At 36.1% G+C, this 25258-nt stretch overlaps 1 protein-coding gene across 1 annotated transcript; it reads right to left on the reverse strand.

The window, feature by feature from the left end:
* Positions 1-349: 349 nt before the first annotated feature.
* LOC147072717 (ubiquitin carboxyl-terminal hydrolase 3-like) lies at positions 350-20923 on the reverse strand. Its single transcript, XM_085946230.1, has 10 exons — positions 20666-20923; positions 14752-14896; positions 12284-12668; positions 10669-11073; positions 9306-9454; positions 7195-7324; positions 5875-6126; positions 4792-4934; positions 3769-3915; positions 350-2794 (listed from the first exon to the last, which is right to left on the reverse strand). The coding sequence occupies exons 1-10, from the start codon at positions 20754-20756 to the stop codon at positions 2626-2628; spliced, it is 2016 nt and encodes a 671-aa protein (XP_085802356.1). The 5' UTR covers positions 20757-20923; the 3' UTR covers positions 350-2625.
* Positions 20924-25258: the final 4335 nt, after the last annotated feature.

The following is a 25258-nucleotide window of genomic DNA, read 5'->3' on the forward strand; positions in this document are numbered from 1 at the left end:
ATAGTATAGTGACTTTTGCTTGTATATTTATAACGAAGGATTTATTTTTTTTATATAGTCAATAATGTCTATTCACCTATAATGACTTTTGCTTGTTAAGATTTTATCGAAAGTCATTTAGTGAAAAACAAATAATTCGGATTTAAGCAAAAACTAATGTACCGTGGTGAGTTTTGCATCTTAAAGAACATAATTTTACGCTTCGGGTGACATACTCAACTCAAAACTGCCATTTTCAGGGTTGGTGACTTTTGCCTGAACGGTGACGATATAAGTATTATCTTTTACCATTACAAAGAAATAATCAATTTCTCACTCATGAAAATGATGGTTTTTATCTTTTTTTTTTAGACACTCACTGCACTCTTCTCCTACTGTGCAAAGAGCCTACTGCACGACAGTTACGGAAAATTGCACCTCAATTTAAAGCGCAAAGATTCATATCGTCACTGTTCTGGCAGAAGACACTAATTCGAAAAAATGACATATTGAGTTAGTTGTACCAAAATGTTTCTTATTTCAAGCTTTACCGTCTGGAAACCTTCTTAATAAATAAACAGTCTTTATTTTAAAGTCATCCTTTTTACGATTACTTAATAAACTCATATGATAGACCATTTCAAACATTTTAAAAACTTCAAAGTCAAATTACTCAAAACTAGTATTATCCAGTTAGTGTGTTCTGCCAGAACAAAGACGATATCTTCTCTTTCTCTCACATGTTTTTGTAAATAGACGTATCATATTATTTTTTTATGAATATCAACCAAATTATATAGAGTTGTGGTTGCGTCGAGTTTGTATGTGCGATGCCGCTCAATATTTTTTCGGGGCCAATTCAAAGCTTCCGTCACAGGCGGCATTCAAAACCCTGTTATAATATTCCCTAAGATTAAACAAGTTTTCAATTTCAGTCCTTGGATATATACATATCAAAGCATTAGTAATATAATGAGTGCTGAATGATGAACAAGTGTCGAGTATTCTGGAGCACCGTCGTGCCAAGCTTACAATACGTAACTGTCTTCAGAGCACTGAAAAACTTACACTCCCCACATCGGTACACATTGAAATATTACAAAAATCATTCCGTACAATGCGACGAGGGTATAATTGAAAGGCTGAGGATTAAAACAAGTGACAAGTAAAAACATAAATACGAGCATCATTCTCATCTTCATGATTTATGCATGAAAAAGAATTAAACTGCTCTGTACAAAAAGTTATAAGCATTAATTGTTTATTCCAAACATTGGATATATTGTATAAAATGTCATTACGTTCGCATTCCTAAATTGAATAATTTAAATTCAAACACTAATAAACGTCAATATTTTCTCTTGGAATAGGAATAATGTATCATTTGTTTTTACACTCATTTACAAAATGTTTAAAACATTGACAAGTGCTACAAAACAAATTACAGTGTTGCCCGTATCTAAAAACTACACAATCAAAACTTAACGAATGATGTATGCATTACTACATTCTTGTAATTTCATTTTTGTTTGGTCTACAGATAAGTTTGTGGAATGCAGTATTTATGAACACATATCAATGGGTTAACGCACAGATATTGCAAGTCCAGTTTTTACCAAAATTGAGTTGTCATACACAAAAAACCCTTCGGCATTATACCTTTATGCTGCTAAAATATTGTACGTCCAAATATAGGATATTTGACAAGATATAATTGTCTCAGCCAAATACAAAATAAAATTTTATAAAGTTCCCAACACTTTGCCAAGTTCCATTGCTTATGAGTAATGACATTTTAATAGACTTGCTGAATATATTAACAGTGGACATCTGATGTACTACAGTATTTCCCAACACTTCAAATTTCCAACACTAATTTTTAAAGTTGCTTGTCTTCTTAGTAATAATGTTTTCACGTTATTTTATTGTAATAATATGTTAGATAAACAAGAATTAACTGTATTCTGTCAGTTATGAATTTGCCATTGGTGAGTACGCCATAGTGACTGAAAATGCCGAAAAGGAAAACCCGAATATAATACAAAGCTCAAGCCAATAAGAATTTAAATACAAATTCCATAAAGTAACCTGAGTCGATAGTATTAATGATACATATTTCGCCATCGATTTTCAATTCATTTGAAACATTCAAATTAGATTATCTCAAAATATAAAGAACTGAACATACAAACTAATGCTAATATTTAACTGTGAAATCAATTTATATAGATTACCTATGCACTTGGATACCCTTAATCCTCAGCCACTCATTATTCACTCGATGTCCGATTCTGTGGCTGGCGCGAATAATGAATAGGTACACAAGCTAGACTATCAATTATTAATAATTTAAAGCGTGTTTACAATAACCGCACTGGAATAGGAAAGATACATTTTGTTTAAAAATTCAACAGCATTTATAATTCACAACCATTATGATCTAATTTTATAAACGTAGCCACAGAACCGAAATAAATTAGAAATAAGTTTTGAGAGTAAAAAAACTAGCAAATAAAAAAGCTTCAGCATTTTCTCGCGTGACAGGTCGTAATGAGACATTTATAAAAATATAATAATAAATTGTTCTAAACGATGAACGATGAACGAATGGGGTGTGGAAATACTTAACGGGTGGAAGGCGGGACACTACTGAGCTAAATGATTGGGAAGGGAGAACTCCCGGCGAATGTAGAAGAGGATGTATGGTTTGCAGGAGGCGACCGTGCCCACGTCCGTAGGTCGCACGGACGAATCGTTGAAGTGAAACCACTGGCCATCGTTGATGGCAAATGCCGTATAATGGCCGGAACCGGCTCTGCAAACGTAAAAATATTTCTTTATACATGTTAAAAATTAGCTACAAACATAAAAAAACACAGAATTTAATAATATATATATTATATTCTATTTAACACGACCATAGGCCATGAGGTTCAATGATAGTAGTGTAGTGAAACAGACCACATATTGTGACCTCACCAGGAATCGAAGTCAGAGCCCCCGGATGAAAGGCCAGCGTCTTACACACAGGACTACGTCGAACCACCTTATGTGTAGAAAACATCGAATGCAGTATTTCCCACACTTAACATGCTGTATGACTTTACAGACATAGATTTTACCAGTGTACACCAGATTCAAACATAACATTGATAAATCTTTCAAGCAAACAAAACATATTGAGTTTAATTAACGACTTTTTTAATTCAACGAATAATCCATAAAATTTAAGAATGTAACATTCTTTTTATTATTAGCAAGTTCAAGTTACAATAAAAATCTTGGAGTGATCCGCGACATCGGTTAGTAATTAAGGTAATTAATACCTACTTTAATTTAAAATACAAAAGCTGATTGCCAATAATATCTCAATTTAGAAAGCTTCAGAGAGCCATTAGTTAAAATTTGTTGCAATTAGATAGGATGCATATAGCATTGTGGTCGATGTGTGTGACGAGACCCGAGGTCCGAGTGTCCCGAGACGCAGGTTCGATTCCTGCTGGGTGCCGTATTTTTTTCAAAAAAGATTTTTTCTATTGGTTATATATTTTCTCAGAAGTGTTTTCTTTTTTTGTTAAATTTATGTATATTGAGTTTAATGAGTGCGGTTCGTAGCACTCGACTTACAACCAATTGAAACTGTTATAACAATTGAAGTCGAGGACATGATCTGTGGAAGCAACTGGACACCGCTAAGAAGATTGTGCAGCCTTATAGATTACCTTCATGCCATAATCATAATGAATACTGTCTTTATAGAGCATATGCTGAAGAAAAGAAGGTGGTTACCCAGAGCCATGGTGGACAATGACGGCGGCCAGGTCGTAGAGATTGTTCCCCGCGCCCGACCTTCTCGTCTCCGGCAGGTTGCTCAGTACGAACTGGGACATGTCCAACGCGTTTATAGGAAATGATATATTTGTGTCTATCTTAGTTCTGGAAATGAGAAAATATGAATGATAATTATATAAAACAAGAAATAATTCATAGCCTAGTTAAGAAGTCAGTCACATCCGAAGAGTTTGGACTAATAAAGAGGGACCTCTCTATAACTCTCAGACAATGTCTGATGGTGATTTTATAATGATTTTAGTATGTTTGAATTGGTAACTATAGAAAAGTTACTATTCTCTGGATTGGCAACAATTGTCCATTCATGTTGCAAGGCCTGCCCGTCGGAGTCTTCTAACAGATAGATACAGAAGGCTATATAGCACCAGCAGGGCTACTCCAACTAAACATAATAATGTCTTTGTTATTTGTCTTGAATGAAGATAACTTCGACAACATTCGGATCAATTCTGTCTATTATACCTACAAGCTGGTTGGTTGGTTATCTTACAATTCTGTATATTATACATATTACATAGTATATTCTACATTATACAAAGGTTGCTTCAGTCTAAGGCCTTTGCAATATGTTGAAAATATTCAGCGTTACCAATGACATTTGGCGCTAGTGTTACAATGTGAGTATGTATTCATTTTCCAAATCGCTGCAACCCAAGATGTAATAAAATTGCTCTACCTAATTAGTGCGACTGCCAGGGGTGCCACACTAAGAAACGTTATTGACAGTTCTTACTTCGAAATAGGTAACTCTTGGAATGCGTCATAGCATTTTTATCAGTATTTTTATTGATTTTGGAGCTAAGTGTTATGTTAGAATAGCTTTGCATGTTGTTACATATGCTATGGGTAAAAGTGACGATTTTACTATCTCAAAATTCTGTAACAACCTATACAACATCTGGTTTGTGAAACAACGATGATGATAATAATCATTATGGAAGAAAATTTAACAATACCAACCTAAAAAAGTTATTCCATCTAAATCTCTTAATGTGTAGGCAGAGTACATTAGGAAGTCTTCTGATCCAAAACTGTTTAGTGGAGCGCTGTTTACTTTTGCAACTGCCACACAGATACAGCTCTGTGTCCGCAAGCTCTTCCACCTGAAACAACAATTGATTACATATTGAACACGCAATGAAGAAGAACAACTTGCTACGAAAACACTGATATTATAAAAGATGTTGAATCTCCCTATAAAAATTAGTGCAGTACATTTTCCCAGATCCTTTTTTTCCCAGAAGGTTTTCTTTACCATCTTTGGGCATTGTCAAATAATGAGGGTAAGAGATATTAGAGAGAGTGTTAATTAAATTTAGTCTTAAATAATTAAAATAATGAACCATTGATAAAAATATGCATGACATGGTAAAAAATAAGTTGATTGGCTGAAAAGAGCATTTTAGAAAGTAAATCAAGTTTTCGGAACACTATAATAGTGGCGATGGCCGCGCGGCTTAAGCCCAGGTTCTAATCCTGGGTCTGACAAGTACACATATTGTTTTTCAATTTGTGTATGTGTCAGAGCATGGACCTAATAGGTTGAGCAAGTGGCTGACATCCATTTCTCGTAAAAACAAAATTTGTTAATACAAACCTCCACCCTGTGGAGGCCCATATGATCTTATTAGGATCGGATATGGTCGGGATAATAAAACAAAAATTGCATTGTGATTTTAAAAACAAAAGGTTAACAATTGCATGTACCATTGACAGTGAAAGTATCCAAGAAATCAAAATGAATAGAAGAATAATTGTTTTAGGCAACAAATATCCGTTCGGTCTAATGATGATGCTACGTTATAAGGCATTACATTGGACGTTAAAGATGCGCCTAGCGCGTAACGATTAGGTGGTCATTCGATATAATTAGCATGCTATTTAAATGTGGTAATTAAAAAGTAATTATCTAGTCAGCAGTCAATGTGTTTAAAATGCATCTTGTACAAAAAGACAGGCTGTCATGTCTTAATGTCGACAGCTGTTCAATAATATATGTAATATATAAATATTAATTGTAAAACTTTGATAGCACAAAAATACCTCAACAAAACTAGTAAGACAGTCATCGATGGAACAGGCGGGCGTGGGGGAACAGTTGCCCTCTTCAGGAACAGCGGCCGTAGCGCTGGCATTTCCCCCGCCGACGGTGGCTGCAGACTGCACCGCAGACGCCCTCCTGCCCCCGCACGTGCCCATGGAACCTCCCCCGCTCAGCCTCTCTGGAATGTCCAGCGACAGATCCAGGAACGGATCATGCTTTTTGCTGTCTGTGCCGCATGCTAAACACCGCACCTGTAAACAACAAACGTCATCACTACGTAGTAATACAGAGGCACCGGATTGTTCTGTCCAAAAAAACAATCCGATATGTAACACAGACGGTCGGGGCAGACAATAGGTGTGAGACTATGCCAATGTAATTTGAGCTTTATGAATAATGTTTCGAAACCCTCCAAATTTTTGAATTTCACTCAAGTTATAAAAACTCAAGATAAAAATGAACGAAGCAAATCGAGGTAAGATTTCTTTGTTAATGTACGAGGGTTGTCCGTAAAATAAGGTCTCCAAGGTGCTGAGTCGCGAGGAACGCTTAAACGCAAGATCCGGCAACACTGGCTTGTAGCTTGGTTCCCCGTCTACAAATCCCCACCACTCCGAGCTGTCTACGACGCTTAGTCTTGGTTTGGTAGCCGTTCGCGATGTACCTTCTACTTGCCGCTACCGCCAGGTGTGAGTTACGTTCTGTTATCTGTTTATTCATTTTTTGTGTGCTAAGGACACTACGCCTATAGAAATTTATCAACAGTTATATGAAGTGTATGGACAACAGTGTATGGACATAAAAATGTGCGAAAATGGTGCAGAGTTTAAAAACGGACGTAGACGTTTCTGATGATATGATGATTTCTGATATGATGAACAGCGCGCAGGACGACCATCGGTTTCGGACAAAACGATTGCAAAAGTGGAGAAGGTAATGCTTGATGATGACAGGTGACGATTCGGGAGCTGTGCAAATTGATCCTTGGTGTTTTCAGTACCGACGAGGAGTTGAAAGAAGAGGTTGTACGCTAACTGCACGCCGCGGCGGGAGAGTTCTGACACACTTATACGAAAAAAACTACCCGCATGCAAAAATGCATCGATCGCAACGGGGATTATGTAGAAAAATAGTAGAAAGTCCAGGCTTTCCAACAATGTATAATTCATTGCAAATAAACGTGTTTTTTCTTGAGAAAAAAAATTCGAAGACCTTATTTTACGGACCACCCTCGTATTATAACGTGTGTATTTAATCTAGTAAGTACAAAATGGACAGTTAGGGACCTGACTGTGACGAATGGAACGTTTTAAACTAACCTCGCTTTGAAGAGTCCCTCCGAAGACAGTAGTGACAATGGAGCTTCGACCTCTCTGCGCCAAAGAAAAATACCCAGCGTCCTTTAAACTGACGTCCGATGGCAGAAGTTGTAATAACTCGGTGTGTAACCTGTAAATTAAAAACCAAATCATATACCAGAGATATCAGATTCAATCCACGGCAGAGAAGATCTTGGTATTACGTTTGAGTATTATGACAGATGGCCACTGCAACACGTCGCAACGGCTGGTGGATTGGCATAGCAACACACAGTCCGCATAGACCGTGCGTACCACTGCAAAAGGAAGGTATGCATGAGGTCGCACGTGGGTAAGAGCTCACCCACCAGCCTTTGTGTCGTCTTACAGCGACTGGCTGTCGTAATAAGGCGCAAGCTCTTAGACTATGAAAAATCTCTAAAGATGTTACAGTTTTATGAATTGCATTTGTATATTTTACAGATTAATCGATTTAATACACTAATATCTTAAATTTTCCTATACATCTTAACGAGTAGGTACCAGCTTAACCAATAATATTATTATATACATACTTTGTTTTAATAGGAATATAATAATGATGTTACGATTGTATACTAAATTGTGTAGATAAAAGACAATGATGTCAACAAGCTATCAACCATCAACCCACACATACTTCAAAATAAATTTTCTGATGTTGCTATTGTTAAAAAAAAATTAGAACAAATTTGATAATATTATATTGTAGTGTACATACTACATAAATATTATTACACATTTTTATTGTGTCATGTGTCATATGTGACATAATATTGTTATTGTGTATTTAATCAGCTGTTTCATACAATGCCAATTTAATAACATTCTACATGTACCAAAGATGGATTGATTTAATTGAGCAATTTACACATCACCCCATAACTACTTATACATGAAACAGGATTCAAACACGTAATTATTTATATGAAAAGATATAAGCATTTATTTTCAACATTAAAGTAGGTACTTATATCCCATGGTGTATAAAATGTCAAATTTAAAATTATTTATTTATTTATAGTTTACATAATATAGTGAACTTTACAAATTCAAGGTGTTCACAACATGACATGATAAAACAAAAAAAAACCTTTTCTATGCCTCACCATGGCAGTATCTGACAGGCCGCAGATTTTCAACGACACACGTTGAATGTAGAGCAAAGCTCTTACTAAAATCACTATAATACCGATGATTTGTGGCTTAGTATTTCATAATTATTCAAACAGATGTCACTGTATGTTTAATCTTTTAGATTATGCAAATCAATCGACAGTGGCTAGTAATTTGAGTTTAAAGTCGAACGAGATAACTTGCAAAATTTGTATGTGCGGCCTGTCGATCACGGCCTCATCGAGCAAGAACACTTGCTGAAGGCATAGAATTAAAGCAAATAGAAATAAACAAATTGAAGCAGTATAAAAAGAATAAATATAAAAATTACAAACTAGATAGTATATGGAAATACACTGAATGAGATAAGTAGACCCTATTTTAAGAATTTATAAAACATCATCCAACTGTACTCATTCTCACATAGGTGGAATATATCAATATCCAAAGTGACTTGTTTTAACAGATTTATTCCACTCCCAAAGGCAAATTAGTAGTTCTCATTTACACCATATATAATTTTTTTTTAGAATACAGTATGTGAGCATACCTAAGAGAAAGTCAGTTAGGTAAAGCCACGGATAGTATCCATACGGCCTCAAGTAAAGGGGTCTCAAAAATTTCTTTTGAACTGACATTATTATCTTCGTAGCAACTATATATATTTCAAATGTTTTGGCTTAATTTGTCCTCCTTCAAACAATAAAAACATTAATAAACCTAAAGAAATATCAATATTAATTTTTTGGAATAAACGATCATTTAAAATCGTGACGTCATTTACAGAATGTTAAAAACAGTTACGTAAAATTTGCAATCACATATTTAACTTTAAAATCAATTTACTCAACAATTAATTGAAGGTTTAAACTTTCTTCTTGCAGGGAAAACAGAAATACCCACGATTTTAATGGAAGTAGAAATCAATGACATCTGAAAATGAAGTAGTTGTGAAGATGTTAATAGGGTGGACTTACCTATCTAACATGTATCTTAGGAATTCATGAGCATCTTGCTGCTGGTAGCCCCGAAACCGAGGAACCACCTTCCAGATGACCAGAAATAAACACTCGGGAGATATCGCACTCTTGGATCCGCATCCGCCGGCACTCAAGTTTATCAATACCTAAACAAATCAACGGCATCTCTTATTTGAAAGGAAACGTAAGCCGTTTCCCATAAATTATGCAATAAAACAAAATGGTTTTTTTGAATCTCGTTAAATTTTATATTGATCGTATTTCGCAGTCAAGGTAGGTCAGTCTACAGGCTTTATGCTAGAGTACACAATGTGATAGATGCCGCCAAACTAATGAAATAAAAATAGGCTGGATGAGGTCACTCGGTGAATAGATAATCATTGGACAGATGTAGTCATGCACTGATACACTCTTACAGTACCCATTTCAACGCAAACAATATCACTACAACTGCAAATCGCAGTGGCGAAGGGTGGAGGTAAGCTGTTAAGATCCGCCATAAATAGTGCACATTAAACTTTTTCAGACATACATATTTGTTTTCATTGAAACAAGACTACAATTTACAGATAGTGTTGGTTAGTTTTTAAAATTAAATTAAACCCTGAGAAACCAAGCCATAATAGATAATAGTCAAAAAATACATGTCCATCTATAAAATATCTAAAATTATGCCATTAAATCATACATAACTTTGAATATTGTATAAATTGAATAATATTTTTTATTTATTATAGTTTTGTTTAGTCAGGGCTTAATGAATTAAAAAAATTAACCAACAATATGTGTAATATGTATTTTTAATCCAACGAAAACAAATAACTATGAATGAAAAAGTGTGCACAATTTCGTCGTATTGCCCAAATTAGACCAAAACTATTATGGTTTCGGTTAGGCATGGTTTAATTGATTTTTAAAAACTAACTAACACCATCTGTAAATTGTAGTCTTAGTTCAATAAAAACAAATACATATGACTAAAAAAGTTTAGTGTGCACTATTTATAGCGAATCTTAACAGCCTACCTCCACCCTTCGCCACTGGCAAATCGCTTCTGCTGTACCCATGGTGCCAATGAACCCATCACAGAAACACCCAGGCTTTGAATCACCGGGCATCGAACCCAGAGCCCTCAGATACGGAGCCAGTGCCTTACGTACTGTGAGAGCCTATCGCACTCTGGTAAAGTATCAAATTGTCACATATATCATTACAGCTTAGTGAACTACAAGGCCCAATTACAATAGTGAAACATAGGCTTAGGAAGATCACATAGATATATTATATCCCCCATTATGAGAATCCATGAGTATCTGACTACGAAGGTTATCTTATGATGATTACTTATTCAGAAACAAACCTTTCTAAGCTCCTCGGCCATGACGACATCCTGAACTTCCTTGTAACTACGCGAGTGATAGACCCTCCGGCCATTGCTCTTCCCCTCGAGGGATGGCAGCGTGTTGAAGTAGCAGCTGAACTCCTGGATGTTGCTGAGACTCTGCAGGACGGCATTCATGAAACAAGTATTGCCCAGGTTGCGCAGCCCCACCACTTTCTTCTCCCGCTGCCGCTCTGGCTTGCTGTTGCCATTGCCGTTGGGGGAGTGCGAATGGGGGTTGGGCCGCTTGCATGATGCGTTGGACGCTACGGGGGCTGCGCTGCCCGTGGACGATGTGGAAGAGTTCTCCGTCGAACTGCTGTCCTCTGAGTGCGAACGTTTTCGAGAACGCGGCCTTAAACTACGTCCGGAGTCTTCCGGTGCCTGCAATCCATAAAAACAATTCTATATCTCAAAATATGTTAATCAATATGACTGAAAACATTTTGTAACAATAAAGCATGTTTGTTGAACTCTTCGATATCCATCGCAGATGATTAGTATGCTAGAATTAGGAATTACATTAAAATTGCGTTGGCAGCGGTAAATAAATTGTTTTGTAACTAAAAAAGGGAGTCTTAAAGAAGCTGGTGTTGACATCGTAATTTGGTTACTTACAAGTTTATTGCATTGATTTTATCTTAGTCCACCCCTAACATATAATACAAGGAACACACTCGCGAAGCTTGCTACAAATTGAACCTACAATGTAGAACGATTTGCAGGTAATTAAATCATAAACCATATTATCGGCTTCACTTTTATAATGTATAAAGCCACTATCTCCACAGGAAAAATTTGTATTCAACATTGTAGCCACAAGCGACTTTCAATTCGCAGGTATAAATTATTCAGTGGAACCTCTGGTTTTAGCCGGCTCGCACATCTAAACTTGTCTCGTCTACAACGTGTTGAATACGTCGATGTAACATCTGGTTATTCACAAAACACACGTTGCCAAATGGAGCACACTGGTGGAATGCAACTTTTTAGTTTAAAAAAAAAGTGCTGCTAGCAACAAATCCCATACATCTCGGGCCGTGAGTCAGAGGCGCCAGTAGGCATAGCACACGCTACAAATTGTTCATTCCTATACCGGCTTGCCGATCGCCGCATCCCATACATATCCACGTTTCGAGAGATTGCGCGCGACTGTCGCTAGGCGCCTATGTGCACGGTCTTCATATGCAACATCAGTGCGACGTTCCTAGAAGGTTTGATTTATGGCGAGGCGAGTTTAGATGAGTTTAGATGCGTGAGCCGGCTTACGTTTTCATTTCCCGCATTTTACATCTGAAATACATATTATTCAAAATTCAATTAAAATTGAAAATTAAATTTATTTTAATACATTCAATTACATACATAAAAGCACAGCAATCGTTAAAATTTTAAATTCCAAATGCATAACCGCATTTCTTTTTATAAGATTGATGGATAATTTTAAGTGAAAACTCAAGACACGGGGGAAAGAAAACTCGAAAGAGGCTGCCCAGGACATGGATTCTGAAAGATGCCAAAACCCATACTGGGTTGTATGCCAGAAGACGATAATGAATATTGATGGTGGGGGGAAAAAAAAGTATATAAATACCTTCAAACCGGTATTCCATAATTCTGAATCAGATTCATTATTGTCGGACACCCTGCTGATTGTGACGCTGACTGCGGAGAAATTCCTGGGCGACACGTCATTGGGCGATCTTCTCCGCGGCGAATTCTTGAGAGCTCCACCTGCGTTTATGTGAGCGGGGGGCGTGTTGCGGTTGTGTGCGTGCAGGGTGTCTTCACACAGCGACGGCGAGGGCGGGTGGTTCTCACTCTTGCCCATGGAAGCCCCCTCGATCTCTGGAATGTTACCGATGTCCGGACCGAGGATGTCATGGTCTTCGATGTTGCGTTCTTTGAACAAAAACTGCCTTATTTTGTCTACCCGATTGTCGTTTGTATCATTCACAGCATACTCTTCACATTTATAGCTGTAAAATAAAAACAAAACAAACATATTATTTTAAAAATCCAAAAACACCACACCACGCTCAAACTGTTTAACCTTCATCGCATAGCTAAAGCCGCATTTAGACCAAGCGAGCGAATGTTTGTTCTTCCCCCACTCCAGCCAAATTCTCTTGACGTAAACGCTTTTTGTTGAGCGACCATAAGAATTTCGCTGGAGTGGAGGAAGAACAAACATTCGCTCGCTTGGTTTAAATGCGGCTTTATAGACGGATCAGTAGCCAATAGGATTAGAGCACTAACCCGGAAAGTAAGAGATATAAGTTCAAATCCGGTCCAAACTTTTTTACAACAGGTATGTTTCTGGGGATTTTCAAAATTATCTATTTTCATTAATAAGTACCTATCCAACATTCTAAAATCTTGTTTATTAGGAATTCCAGATTGGAGAGCTATAGGCCGGACTGGGGAAGACGGTTTGAAGAGGCTAGGGTCCACCCCGGGTTGCACCAAGAATAATGATGATGCCAATGCCATAGTAAAACTTAATATCACCATCCGGTGATTTATTACAAAATTATCTGTCAAAAACCGCAAGATAAACCTGGAAACTTCAATTTCTTATAAACGATTATTATTTAACACGTTTAACATTACCATAGGTTGGACATGTCACTCGGCGAGTGGACAACTGCTGGAGTGGTACCCAAAGGACACTAAAGGACAACAAGGACTCCCTAAAACCTGACGGATAAATGATCTCGTAAAGTTCAGTACATGTGCAAAGAACTAGCGACCGGGAAGAGTGGAGAGAGTTAGGCAGCATACAACAGTGGATCGACCCCAGCTGATGATGATTAACATAGTCATTTAAAAACACTTCAGAAACATACCTAATAGAAAGAAACTTGAAACAATATGATGCCGGACAGGACTCAAACTTGCATACATCAGATTGTGGCCAATGTGCTACTTGCACCGTTTCATTGATATCGGTTACCTGCTTTTATGGTTTGAAACAAGGTAAATAATAACACTTACTTATCTTGATTCATAGACGGCATCAGGATCTGTCCAAATTTTAGTCTAAACGTATTTGCACTTAATAATAATTTAAATAAGCTATTTTTTTTTATTCAATAAAGAATAATATACTCTTATGAGACATTCACTGTTGTTCTTCCTGCTTCTTTCCTCAATGTTCCAGGCTCATTACCGCGACCATTCTCAAGAGACAATGTGTTGATGGAGTGTACTGTAATTCATTGACATTCACTCGTAAACCTTACAGTATACTTCATCAATACTCATTATCTCGTGAAAATGGCCTCCACAACGAGCCCGAATCATCAAGGAAAGCAAGAAGAACACGTGGTGGAAACCCGAAAATCTATTATATCGATTAATAAAGAATGTTACATTCTTAAATCTTGTGAATTACAGTACACTCTTAGTAATCCGCCGCTCGATTATCCGACAACTACTATAATCCGCCGTTATTTTTACTAGTTGAAAGCACAAAATCAAGCTCTATAATTCGCCAGTATCCGATTGTCCAATTCAATAGTCTGCCGCGTACAAGAAAGTATACAACGCAGATGAGACAGGTTTATTTTGGAAACTTCTCCTTCGTAAAACGTACGTTCATCGCGAAGAAAGTAATGTACCAGGGAGGAAAGTGCCGAAGGACCGCATCACAATTATGCCGTGCTCCAATGGAACCGGGACACACAAACTGAAGCTTTTGGTCATAGGGAAAGCCAGGAATCCTAAGCCATTCAAGAATATCTGCCTCACTGAACAACTGGTTGTGTCAAGTGATTTACTGTTTAATATTTAGTTAATAAATAGATATATATAATTTAGTAAATACTTGATTTTGATTATAAATAAAACCGTAATTAGCTAGTACACATTTTACCATATTTTGTATGTATGCACTATAATCCGCCGCTTTCAATAATTGGACACTTGTCTGGTTTTGGGAGGGGCAGATTACTGAGAGAGTACTGTATTTGTTAAATAAAAAAATAGTTTAGTTATTACATTATTATTTAGATGAATAATCATATAAAATGTATTTTAGAATATAAATTATTATCTTACCAATAAACAGAAAATATTTCACAGCTCATGCATAAAAGGTGTCCAGAGTTGGTTGCATGTGATTTTGCGTGCGCGTTCATGTACCGCCCGCAATTCACAATGCCGCACTGTAAACATATCCATACCTGCTCTTTCGTAGTACATTCTGAAAGAAAAATAGAAGTATTAAATTCTCAAGCACAAAAAAATATATTTTTGAGTGTAGGTATTAGAGTGATCAGCGAAATTAAAATATCTATTTTTCCGTAGTATCAAATTATACGTCTGCAATAATAATTCCCAGCTACTCGGACGTTCATTGACGCAAATACCATTTTTTTAGTCGCTGACTCGATCAATATAATTATTTACTAAGTTATAATGGAAAGGATATTATTTTGACTGTGTAAATAAGCGAATAATATTTCATCGAGATGTCACTCGAATATACGTTTCCAGTCTGTTACTATCGCAGTCTCCATATCGCTTCGTATCCGTACCTGTCATAAGTTTAGTATTGTAACATAACTACTGTAACATACTATTGTACCGACCATTACGCTGCAAATAAAACTCGCTCCTGCATCCGTTTTCGACTTCTTCATCATCATCCTCAACATCTTGAAGTACGACACCTCGACGACTCCCTCAGTGGCAATCTCCACATCAAACCCCAACAGGGCTATTTTTTACGGTTACATGTAAATTGTACGTAAAACATTTCACCGTGGCACAGTTCGCTGTGAGCTTTCTTATCGGAAAATTAGTAGATTTTAGTAGATTCAATATGAACATTAATTCAATTTTCATAGTTGATTTTGGCAAAATTCATGAATTCAAGAATGAAAACCTAACCTAACCTAACAAATAATCCTGTATATCGGCCATTTTCAAAATTTGTTTGCTGTAAAAAAAACTGTAAAGTGTAAACCGACAAGAACCGTGTTTTATGTAGACATGAATTTTATATCAGTACTATACGACCCAAAGAGGTTCGACGGTCTTTGATATACGGCCATATATTTCCGATACAACATTTCATCGTGAAGTGTGATACGGCAAACTGCATACGTACAAGTTTCCGAGCAAATATTTTAAGATAATACTTAACTCCAAAATCAATAAATTAAAAAAAATGATAAAAATTTTTTATCGTATTCTAAAAGTTAATTATCCCGGGATATGAACTGTCAGGTGAGATGTTTTTAGCGCAGGCCCGGATGATCACACTACATGTCTAGTAGTGGCGAAGGGTGGAGGTAGGCTGTTCAGATCCAACATAAATAGGGTAAACTAAACTTTGTCAGCCATACGTATTTGTTTTCATTGAACTCTGAATACAAATTACAGATTATTTTGGTTAGTTTTTAAAATTCAATAAACCCTGCGTAAACCAAACCATAATAGATATTAGTCCAAAAATATTCATCTACCAATAAAATATGTAAAATTATGCCATTTCAGATATTTTATAGATAGAATATTTTTTATCTATTATGGTTTAGTTAGACAGGGCTCAATGATTTTTAAAACTAACACCATCTGTATTATGTATTCACACAATCACTGCTGACCTTTTAATTACCACATTTAAATAACATGTTAATTATATCTAATGGCCAAGTACTTCAAACTCGCCAGTCACGGTGTTGGCATTAAATGAGTTAATTCAACGAAAACAAATAAGTATGACTGAAAAAGTGTGCAGTATTTTTGACGGATGCCCATAGCATACCTCAGCTACTATGGTTTGATAAGCCAGGGTATAATTGATTTTTAAAAACTAACCAACACCATCTGCAATTTGTAATTAGTTCAATGAAAACAAATAAGTATGATTGATAACGTTTAGTGTGCTCTATTTACGTCGGATCTTAGCAGCTTACGTCCACCCCTCGCCACTATTGTATGTCAAAAACGTATGGTGGTTAGCCCACCAACCAACGCGTCAAGTTGTATCGAGTGGCCATCGAAATAGACGCAATCACTTACTTAATATTTTCCAACCTAGTTTACTAAGAAATAAATTCAAAAGTAAAACTCAAAGATTTTACAATCACATGACAATAGACAATGAAGATGTACTAACATTTCAATTGAAGAGAGTCATAACTCATAACCATTCAACATAATTAACAGATGGGCACAATTTTATTATCCCAATATAAGTAAAATCAAATTCAAGAAAAGTTCAAAGATTAGAGGTTTTTCACAAGAATTAAAATTATTTAATTACATAATAAAGTTTTAATATAATTTTATCTCACAATCAAAAACAAGTTAGGTCGGTAGTCATAATGATGTCATATAATAATTAATACAAGAGCCAACTATTTAAGTACTTATTTTAAATAGCCATATAATATTGACTGTAGAAATAAATAAACCATTTTGTTTTATTCAATGAATAATTTACAAGATTATATTATTAGCGAGTGCAAGTACGTTATAACTAAAATTTGGAGTGATCCCGTCATGAGTTAGTAATTAGGGCACTTAATTGACACCTTGATTTAAAACACAAAAACCGAATTGACGCAATTTGATAAGCATTTCATGTAAGAACTACAGTTAAATTTGTCGTAATTGATTAGGATGCCCGTAGCTTAATTGGTCAAGCACATTAGCGCAAATGCAGTGGTACCGTCGGGTGTTGTACTTTTATCAAAAAGATTTTTTTCTAGTAGGTACCTACCTACCCTAGGGGTGGCAAGTTATTGAAGTATGGTGAAGCTGGCAGGTTATATAAAAAAAGTATGGTGAGGCAGGCTGGTAATCAATTTTCGGCAAAATTAACGTTAACATTATTAAATATATGGGTACGTTATGATGACCAAAGTAAATCCTCTGTGATGCCCTGCATTTTTTTTATCGCATCGCTATTTCTCAAAAGTTGTCGGCCTGCTTCATTCAGTTGTATGAGAAAGCCGATTCTTTGCCCCTCTTTTTATTTAATACCTCCTGTACCTACCTAACTAAAATATTTTATTATGACCGTTTTGTTTTGGTAGTCATCAATGCTAGCAAAATAGCTTTTTAGACCCTCAATGAAAAACAATAGTGTATCCACCCCTAATTGGTTAAAAAGGTTCGCCTACCAACGTATTATGGAACCTGGACCTTGGGCACTGCAGGCGTGACTATAAATAGAAATGCACACATGGGCCTCCACCTTAGTATTCAATTAAATGATTGCCATTCATTTAATTGAATGTGATTTTCTTCTTCTTCTTTTGATGCTGTCTTCTGTCAACTTCAACAAGGTTGGCGCAACCGAATTGCAGTACACCTACCTATTATCCTGCGCCAATCTTATCAGATCCCCAATGCCTTAGGCTTAGACGTTGAGCCAGTGTCAAAAGTTTGCCAATCTCTGGTCAAACCCATTAGGTTCATGCTCTTTATCAAATGCACATAGACATCATTTGGTACATTGGCAATGAGTATTTCCACTATGAATTTCTTTTCCCATATGCACAGAACTTCTTGAATATCTTCCCGACGTTGACTACTATACGGATAACTCCCGTGCTTTATGCTCCCCTAATATGTTCGCTTGCCCATGCTCAGATTGGCTCTTATACACAGGTACCTACAGTTTACAAAGTGCCTAAAATATGTGGTGATATAAAAACTGCTCCTAACTCATTTTTTACTAATGTGTCACTGGTACCCCTCAATCCTTAATCCACAGAACAGATAATAAATAGAATACCGACAGACTATATTCAATACGCCACATGTTGATGCAGGGTTTTGAATGTGTGAGTGTCTTACGAAAATGAAACACGCATTATGCATGTGCAAAAGTGTGTGTAATACACCAATATTAAACGAGCGTAAATGCATAGACCGAGAGCAGTTTTCAGTATTCAACGTATAATGTATTCTTGACACGTGTTTAAGTTTAACCTTACTCGAAATCGGTTACCTGCTAATACCCTTACCCGTTAGGTATTACAATTCCCATTATTTCTGAGTTCTCTGCCTTAATCTAACGATTGAATGTAATTATGCAGAAAGCAGCCAGCCCAGTGTTGCCAACTGCCGTTGACAAAATTATGCCAGATAGGGTAAGAAAATAAAATAGTTGGCAAAAAAAAATGTCTAGAAACCATAAGCCCATTATCATAAAATGACATACTAGCTAACCCCTCCAATTTCACCACACGTGGTTTCCGCTTTTCAACACCCACAATTTATGTCAATTCTGTACCTACATAGGGCTATAAATTTTAAGTAATGCGACGGGAGGGGTTGGGGTTAACAAAATTTAGCAGGTGCCACTGACCTCCACATTTTCCCCGCCTACTACCCCAAATGGCGCACTTTTCCAGACACATTCTTCATACCCAGACACTCCACACTTTGAGTCCAGTGACTGCAGGTATAACTAAGGGTGTTCACTTGCAACTTATTGCGAGCTGTCACATCCGAAAGTGGCTATCGAATGCGTATGACATAAGTCATAATTACAAGGATTGATAATGGCCGTTTGTGTCATCAGTGCTGTCTAATCTTTTAGACATGTCGCATCGGAATATTAAAGCAAACATTGGATACCATAGTTGCAACAATTTGCCGGGTGGAGTAGAGACCAAACCATTGAGAAGGATGTTGACAGTCAAATAATTCAGGGACACGATCCAGTCATTACGTCCTGGCGAAGAAGAAACGGTACAAGTTGGTTATGAGGAAGCCAGGCGGGAACCGCACTAATTGTCATAGCCGATTTTGGCAAAATTCATTAATTCAAGAATGAAAACCTAACCTAAACTAACAAATAATCCAGTATATGACTATTTTCAAAATTTCTTTACCGCTAGCTTCCCAATAACCGACTTGTACCGAAGAAATTAATATGACATTTACCTAAATGATTTTTCCGTTTCTGGGGGCGGTCCGGACCCCGACACCCCCCCCTTGTGTACACGCCAGGTTATAAACGATCTGTGCACGTTTTCAAAACTCAACTTCATTTCATTGGATTATAAAGACGTCGGACTCCATCTCTATTATTTTATATTTCTCTATAAATAGAATGAATATATTGTAAACATGACGTACCTACTTATCGTAAATAAATTCTGCAATATGTCAGAAACTTAATTCACTCGTAATATTGAAGACTCCTAAACTATCTAAAAGACTATAGCTCATTATGTATTAATTATTTTTGTACTTTGTCGTGGTATTATCAGTGGATGATTAATTAATATTATGGCTTGGTCAAAACCACTACGTTGGTGAACTTACAGCAATAAAAACTATGACTGGTTAAATACATACGCCCCTTATTAAACTTATATATTTAGAAGAATAAAAATATATTAAAGTGAAGATTCAAAAGATTGAAAGACAATTAATTACCTATTTAGAAATGATCGATGTAATTCCTAAGCATATCGTGCGTCATGTCAATTGTCAAAATCGATCTGAAATTTTCAATCTGCCGCGAATGATAGCCGCGCAGAATGAATGAATGGCTGAAAAGAGTAATCATCCCTTCAAATTTATGCACGATGATGTCACGAAGCTTTGTGCTATTATAACGAGTCTCCATTTGCAAACGCCATAAAAATTTCAAGGAAAGTCCGTGTAATCGCTGGGTCAATGGCGTGACGAAGGTCCCATACGTCAAACTCGGAATCATTTTCGCTCATATCGCAACGCAGGCTGCCGAATTTAGCCGTATGTTTATTAAAATAATTAATTTTCGACAGCAAAATTAATAATAGTAAATTACGGTCAGGCCATTCCCCTATTTTCCCCTCCCCCTCGCAAGGAATAAGATAACAGCTGATTAGGGTTCGCTGTATTGATTTTCTCACGGCATAATATTCAAAAGTCAAAATGTAATTTTAACACGATTATTATAATCGCGAAGTCGTTCGGTTACATAAAAATATGAACTACACCTATATAAAACATTTACCTGAACACTTCAGGTCCTTTGTGGTGGAAAATGTATGTGTTAGAACTTCACTATTAATTATAATATTATCGTCCAAGTGAGGACACTCCATTTTGGCGAATAAATAATTAAACCTATTTTCGTCGGAAAGACATCACTCTAATTACTGTAGATTTATCGGAGATTTGAAACACAGCCTTTGCCTTATTCGAACCTGCGTCTGCGTGCCCAAACATCAAGCCATGGCCACTAGAACGAGGCAAACATAACAACACGAAATGCAGGCGACAGAACCGCCAACTTGACAAATATTAAAGCAGGATGTAGCCATACTGCAAGCCAGATGCGAACGAAATTATATTATTTTGAATGGTATGTAATAAAGTTGACATTAATTTTCCCGGATATGTAATTTAATTAGTAACATTACTAGTTATTTCGTAATTTTATCATCATTTTTATGTCCGAGCCTAAATGCGGAGCTTTGTTCTGATAAAACCGCGAAATATTCATTCCACTCAAATTATGATCGGGCACAAAAACCAATATCTTCAAATTAAACACACATGACTGTGCATTACTTTACTAGCGTCACAAACCTATCTTAACAATTTGGATGAAGACCTCTCCAAGCTGGTTCCATTCCTCTCAGTCATGTACCCAAAAAGTAACAATACTGATATTTTTTTCAAGCATCATTGATACTTTTTCTCTCAATGACAGAAATCTAACCAACACAATCTGCAAAATGTATTCTTAGTTCAATGAAAACAAATAAGTATGACTATATTATTAATAATGTGTGCATTACTTTTGTGGAATCTCCACTATTATGGTTTGGATAAGCAGGATTTAATTGAATTTTAAAAACTAATTGACACCGTCTGCAATTTGTATTCTTATTTCAATGAAAATAAGTAAGTGCGACTGACAAAGTTTTGTGGGCACTATTTATATCGGATGTCCACAGCCTACCTCAACCCTTCGCCACTGGCATAAAGTGCAATGGTAATTTGAAGACGAAGGGTGCCACTGCGGTAAATTAATGATACATAATGCGTATGCTTCCCCTAAATTGGAGATCCAATGTTAGAGCTCGATGCAGAACCATACTTTGACGTATCAGTGCCTAATGCTTCAAATACACTCTATGACGATCGGTCATATATATGTCGAAAAACCCGTTTCTTATGTTGGCGTCCTGTGTCACAGAGTGTAAATACGATGTCATAGCTCTCATACAATATGTATGTATAATATGTCGGAATGGCATAGATTTGATCATAGACACTAAAACGCTCTTAGCATATATGTGCCCGATCGTCATTATAGTCTATTTGAACCCTAAGATACGCACCAAACTTTAAACTAATTTTGACAAACTAAGTTCACTGATTGAAAAATTATTCTTATTGGAACGTCTAAGTGGAAGAGAGAGGAGAGAGAGAGAAACATAATATGTGATGTCTTCCTAATATTATTTTTGTTACTTAACTCTACAAAATTCTTTTATGCTATTAACTATGGGTGTTGTTTTTCAACTGGTGTTTAGAGCGCAGTGCGCTGCCAATTTTTTTAAAATTGTATTTAAAAACCATAATAACATGACAATATCAAACCTTCCAACAATCAATACCCATTATAATGATCGGCAGACACGCAACTATTAGGTGTAAATTATTATTGTTTGCCAGTTTATCTACAAAGTGTATTACTGAAACACTGTGTTAGACCAAATCATAATAATAATCATTTTCATTAAAAGCCTCCGACTAAAATCAAGAATTTTCAAAGATATAGATGCAGACCATTCATTATGGGGAGCGGCATGTCTTTAATGCTACGCTGAAGCTTGGTGTGTCTGTGGAGTTTGGCAAAGGGTCAAGTGTGCCGCTTTAGTAAAAAGTTGAAAACATTGCTGTAGTGACATGTAAAGAAACCATAACCATAATATAAAATTTTACCAATAGTACCTAAGTAAAAGTAAGGCCTATTTTCAACTGTTTGGATTAATATTACGTTGCTCATACATTATAAAATCTACAAATCTACTAAACTTATTGTTTCATTACATGTGCGTTATATGCTGTTTTGTAAATAGGGGTTACAGTCAGCTATGCATACTCACAGCAGGTACCTAATTCAATAATTAATAATCACTGCGAGGTTGTATTATTTCACGCCTGTCTGTACTCTTGCTAATCTCCTATTGCAGTAAACCTTTTCAAGCGAACCTCATAGATACTCTATATTTCACTTTCGATGCCTCATTAATTAAGTGATCTGAAGCCATATATGTGGTAATATTCTTTGTAAATAAACATAATAGGTACTACTCTACATTATTTGATTGCTCAAATGTTAAAACATTCCATCCATATTAATTAAAATAAAACACAGTATTATGTAATATGTATTTGACATAATATGTAGTTTAATAATAATCAGGACCATTTTTGTCCACTTCAATGGGGGGGCATTGTCAACTGAACAGACAAAACCGGTTCCGATTATTAAACCATGTGGAATAAACACTATATAGGTGGGTTGTTTCATTTTAAATAACACAATGACTTTCCACCTAGAATTGACAGTCATCAGAATTCAAATTCGTATATAGTTTCTAAAGTCACATTTCATTTTAGTATCTACACTACCCAGTTTGTCTAAAATATTCGGTACAGTTCGGTTGAGGAATACAGCGGAAAACACATTTTGAAAATAGCTGATATACCTACTGAATTATTTGTTAGGTTAACCCAACCCAACCTAACCCAAACTAACAAATAATCCAGTGTATCGGGTATTTTCAAATTGTGTACCAAATATTCAAAATTTAAAATCATTAAAATTAGAAATTCAATGAATAGTTCGCATTTCTATTTATAGATACATAAAAAGCGATTGATGATTGACTTCTAATTTGGCCATTTATGGATGAGCACATGGTATTGAAAGAATTAGAAAAAAACTCAAATTCAATTCGAATAAAACAAGATGCTATGAAGTAGGTACACTGAGGGTTTAAAATTCTATTTAGCTATTCACAGGACGAAACCTTCAAATCAATCTATACCTATTATCGAAATAGATTCATACAAAATAGCCAAACCGATTTGTGATTTTAAAAAATTGGGTTCTTGTCTGTTTAGTAGAAGCCAGCGGCAAACAAAATTTGAAAATAGCCAATATCCTGGATTATTTGTGAGGTTAGTTATCATTACTGGATTTTGCTAAAATCGGCTAAGAAAATTGCTGCTGTCCCGCCTTGCTTCCAGAAAACAGACTTGTATCAGGGCTGCAATGCAATAACTCGGGGCATTGAAGGCACTCGAAAAATGAAGTCATATGACATCATTGTGATGTATTTGTCGACCCAACCGGAGTGTCATACTCTTCGATAAATTTACGCTACTCTAATAGTATCATTAAAAATTCTCCCCGTACAGAAATAAATGTGTGGGCATAATAATATCTATGGTGGGCATGCGCCTTGGGTGCCTCGCGTCAATACGTGTTTGCGCATACGCCAAAATGACATTATTTTGAGAGTGCCTTCAATTTCCCGAATTACAGCATAGCAGCCCAGTATCAAGAACTGTGTCAGTCCCTTGAAAACTATTAACTGTCGTCAAAGTTTATTACAAACCTTGTTCTGAAATTTGGAATAAAACTATAAAATATTTAGTATTATACGATCTCCTTGGTGATTGCACTTTTTTAATCCCGTTTTTCAATGTATTATCGATTATCCAATGTTTTAGTGACATTCTTTGGTGTTTTTGATTCTGTATGACTACCTGCTGCCAAATATGTTTTGAAAACAAAGAACCACTATTCCGCCATAAGTATTAGTCCATAATGCCGCTTAATGATTGCGTGACTAAGATATTGAAGAATGCCACTGCATGCATGTAGTAAAAAAATGGGTTAGCCAACCTTCAGTTTCACCCACCCATTGATAAATGCTGAGTGAATCTAAAATTGTCTGTCTGACAAATATAGACAATAACAGGGTGAACTTTCTACAGATGAATCTATGTGAGATGATATGCAGCTACCTTTTCCAGTTTCACTTCCATATTATAGTTTTTAGGCTCTTTCTATATGAAGAAAGTTTTCTTTAAAACCCATTCACCGCGTACTATAATTCGATGACAAAAAGACAGCAGAATTCAACAATGGCGACTGACAGCTAAAGACGGCGTACAACTAGTCACAAGCACTAAATGTTCAGCGGTGAAGCGCTTAAGGTCAAAATGAAAACTTTAAATCAATGATAGTTTGAGCTTTGAAATTAAATAATAAGTATTACACCCAAATTTAAAAAAAGAACAAAACTAACGATTTGTCTCGATTCACCAATAATGCTATATGACCTGTAAAGGCATTTATCATTGGATTATGAATCCAATTTGCAACTCAAAACACCAAAAATGTCAATATTCTGGCATTGTAACATGACACTATAATCCACTTGACACTGGTTCTACTTTCGGTAGTAGCCCATGCAAAATAAACACGCCGTAGAGAACTGTCACTGATTAGAATTGAAGTAGGTATGATCACTTTCACTTTAGAGGGTAACGATTTCAATTAAATAAAACACAAATA

Source organism: Rhyacophila brunnea, unplaced genomic scaffold, assembly GCF_057557595.1.
Source record: "Rhyacophila brunnea isolate RB1 unplaced genomic scaffold, BYU_Rbru_1.0 scaffold_19, whole genome shotgun sequence".
NCBI lineage: Eukaryota > Metazoa > Arthropoda > Insecta > Trichoptera > Rhyacophilidae > Rhyacophila > Rhyacophila brunnea.

What these genes read in the sequence shown, in the direction of transcription:
- LOC147072717 (XM_085946230.1), bottom strand. Translation starts at nt 20,756, where the DNA reads ATGGAGTGTCCTCACTTGGACGATAATATTATAATTAATAGTGAAGTT. An exon ending in GAGGGACTCTTCAAAGCGAG is followed by an intron (nt 6,127 to 7,194) that starts GTTAGTTTAAAA and finishes TGTTGTTTACAG; the next exon opens with GTGCGGTGTTTAGCATGCGG. An exon ending in AGATGGAATAACTTTTTTAG is followed by an intron (nt 3,916 to 4,791) that starts GTTGGTATTGTT and finishes TCTCATTTCCAG; the next exon opens with AACTAAGATAGACACAAATA.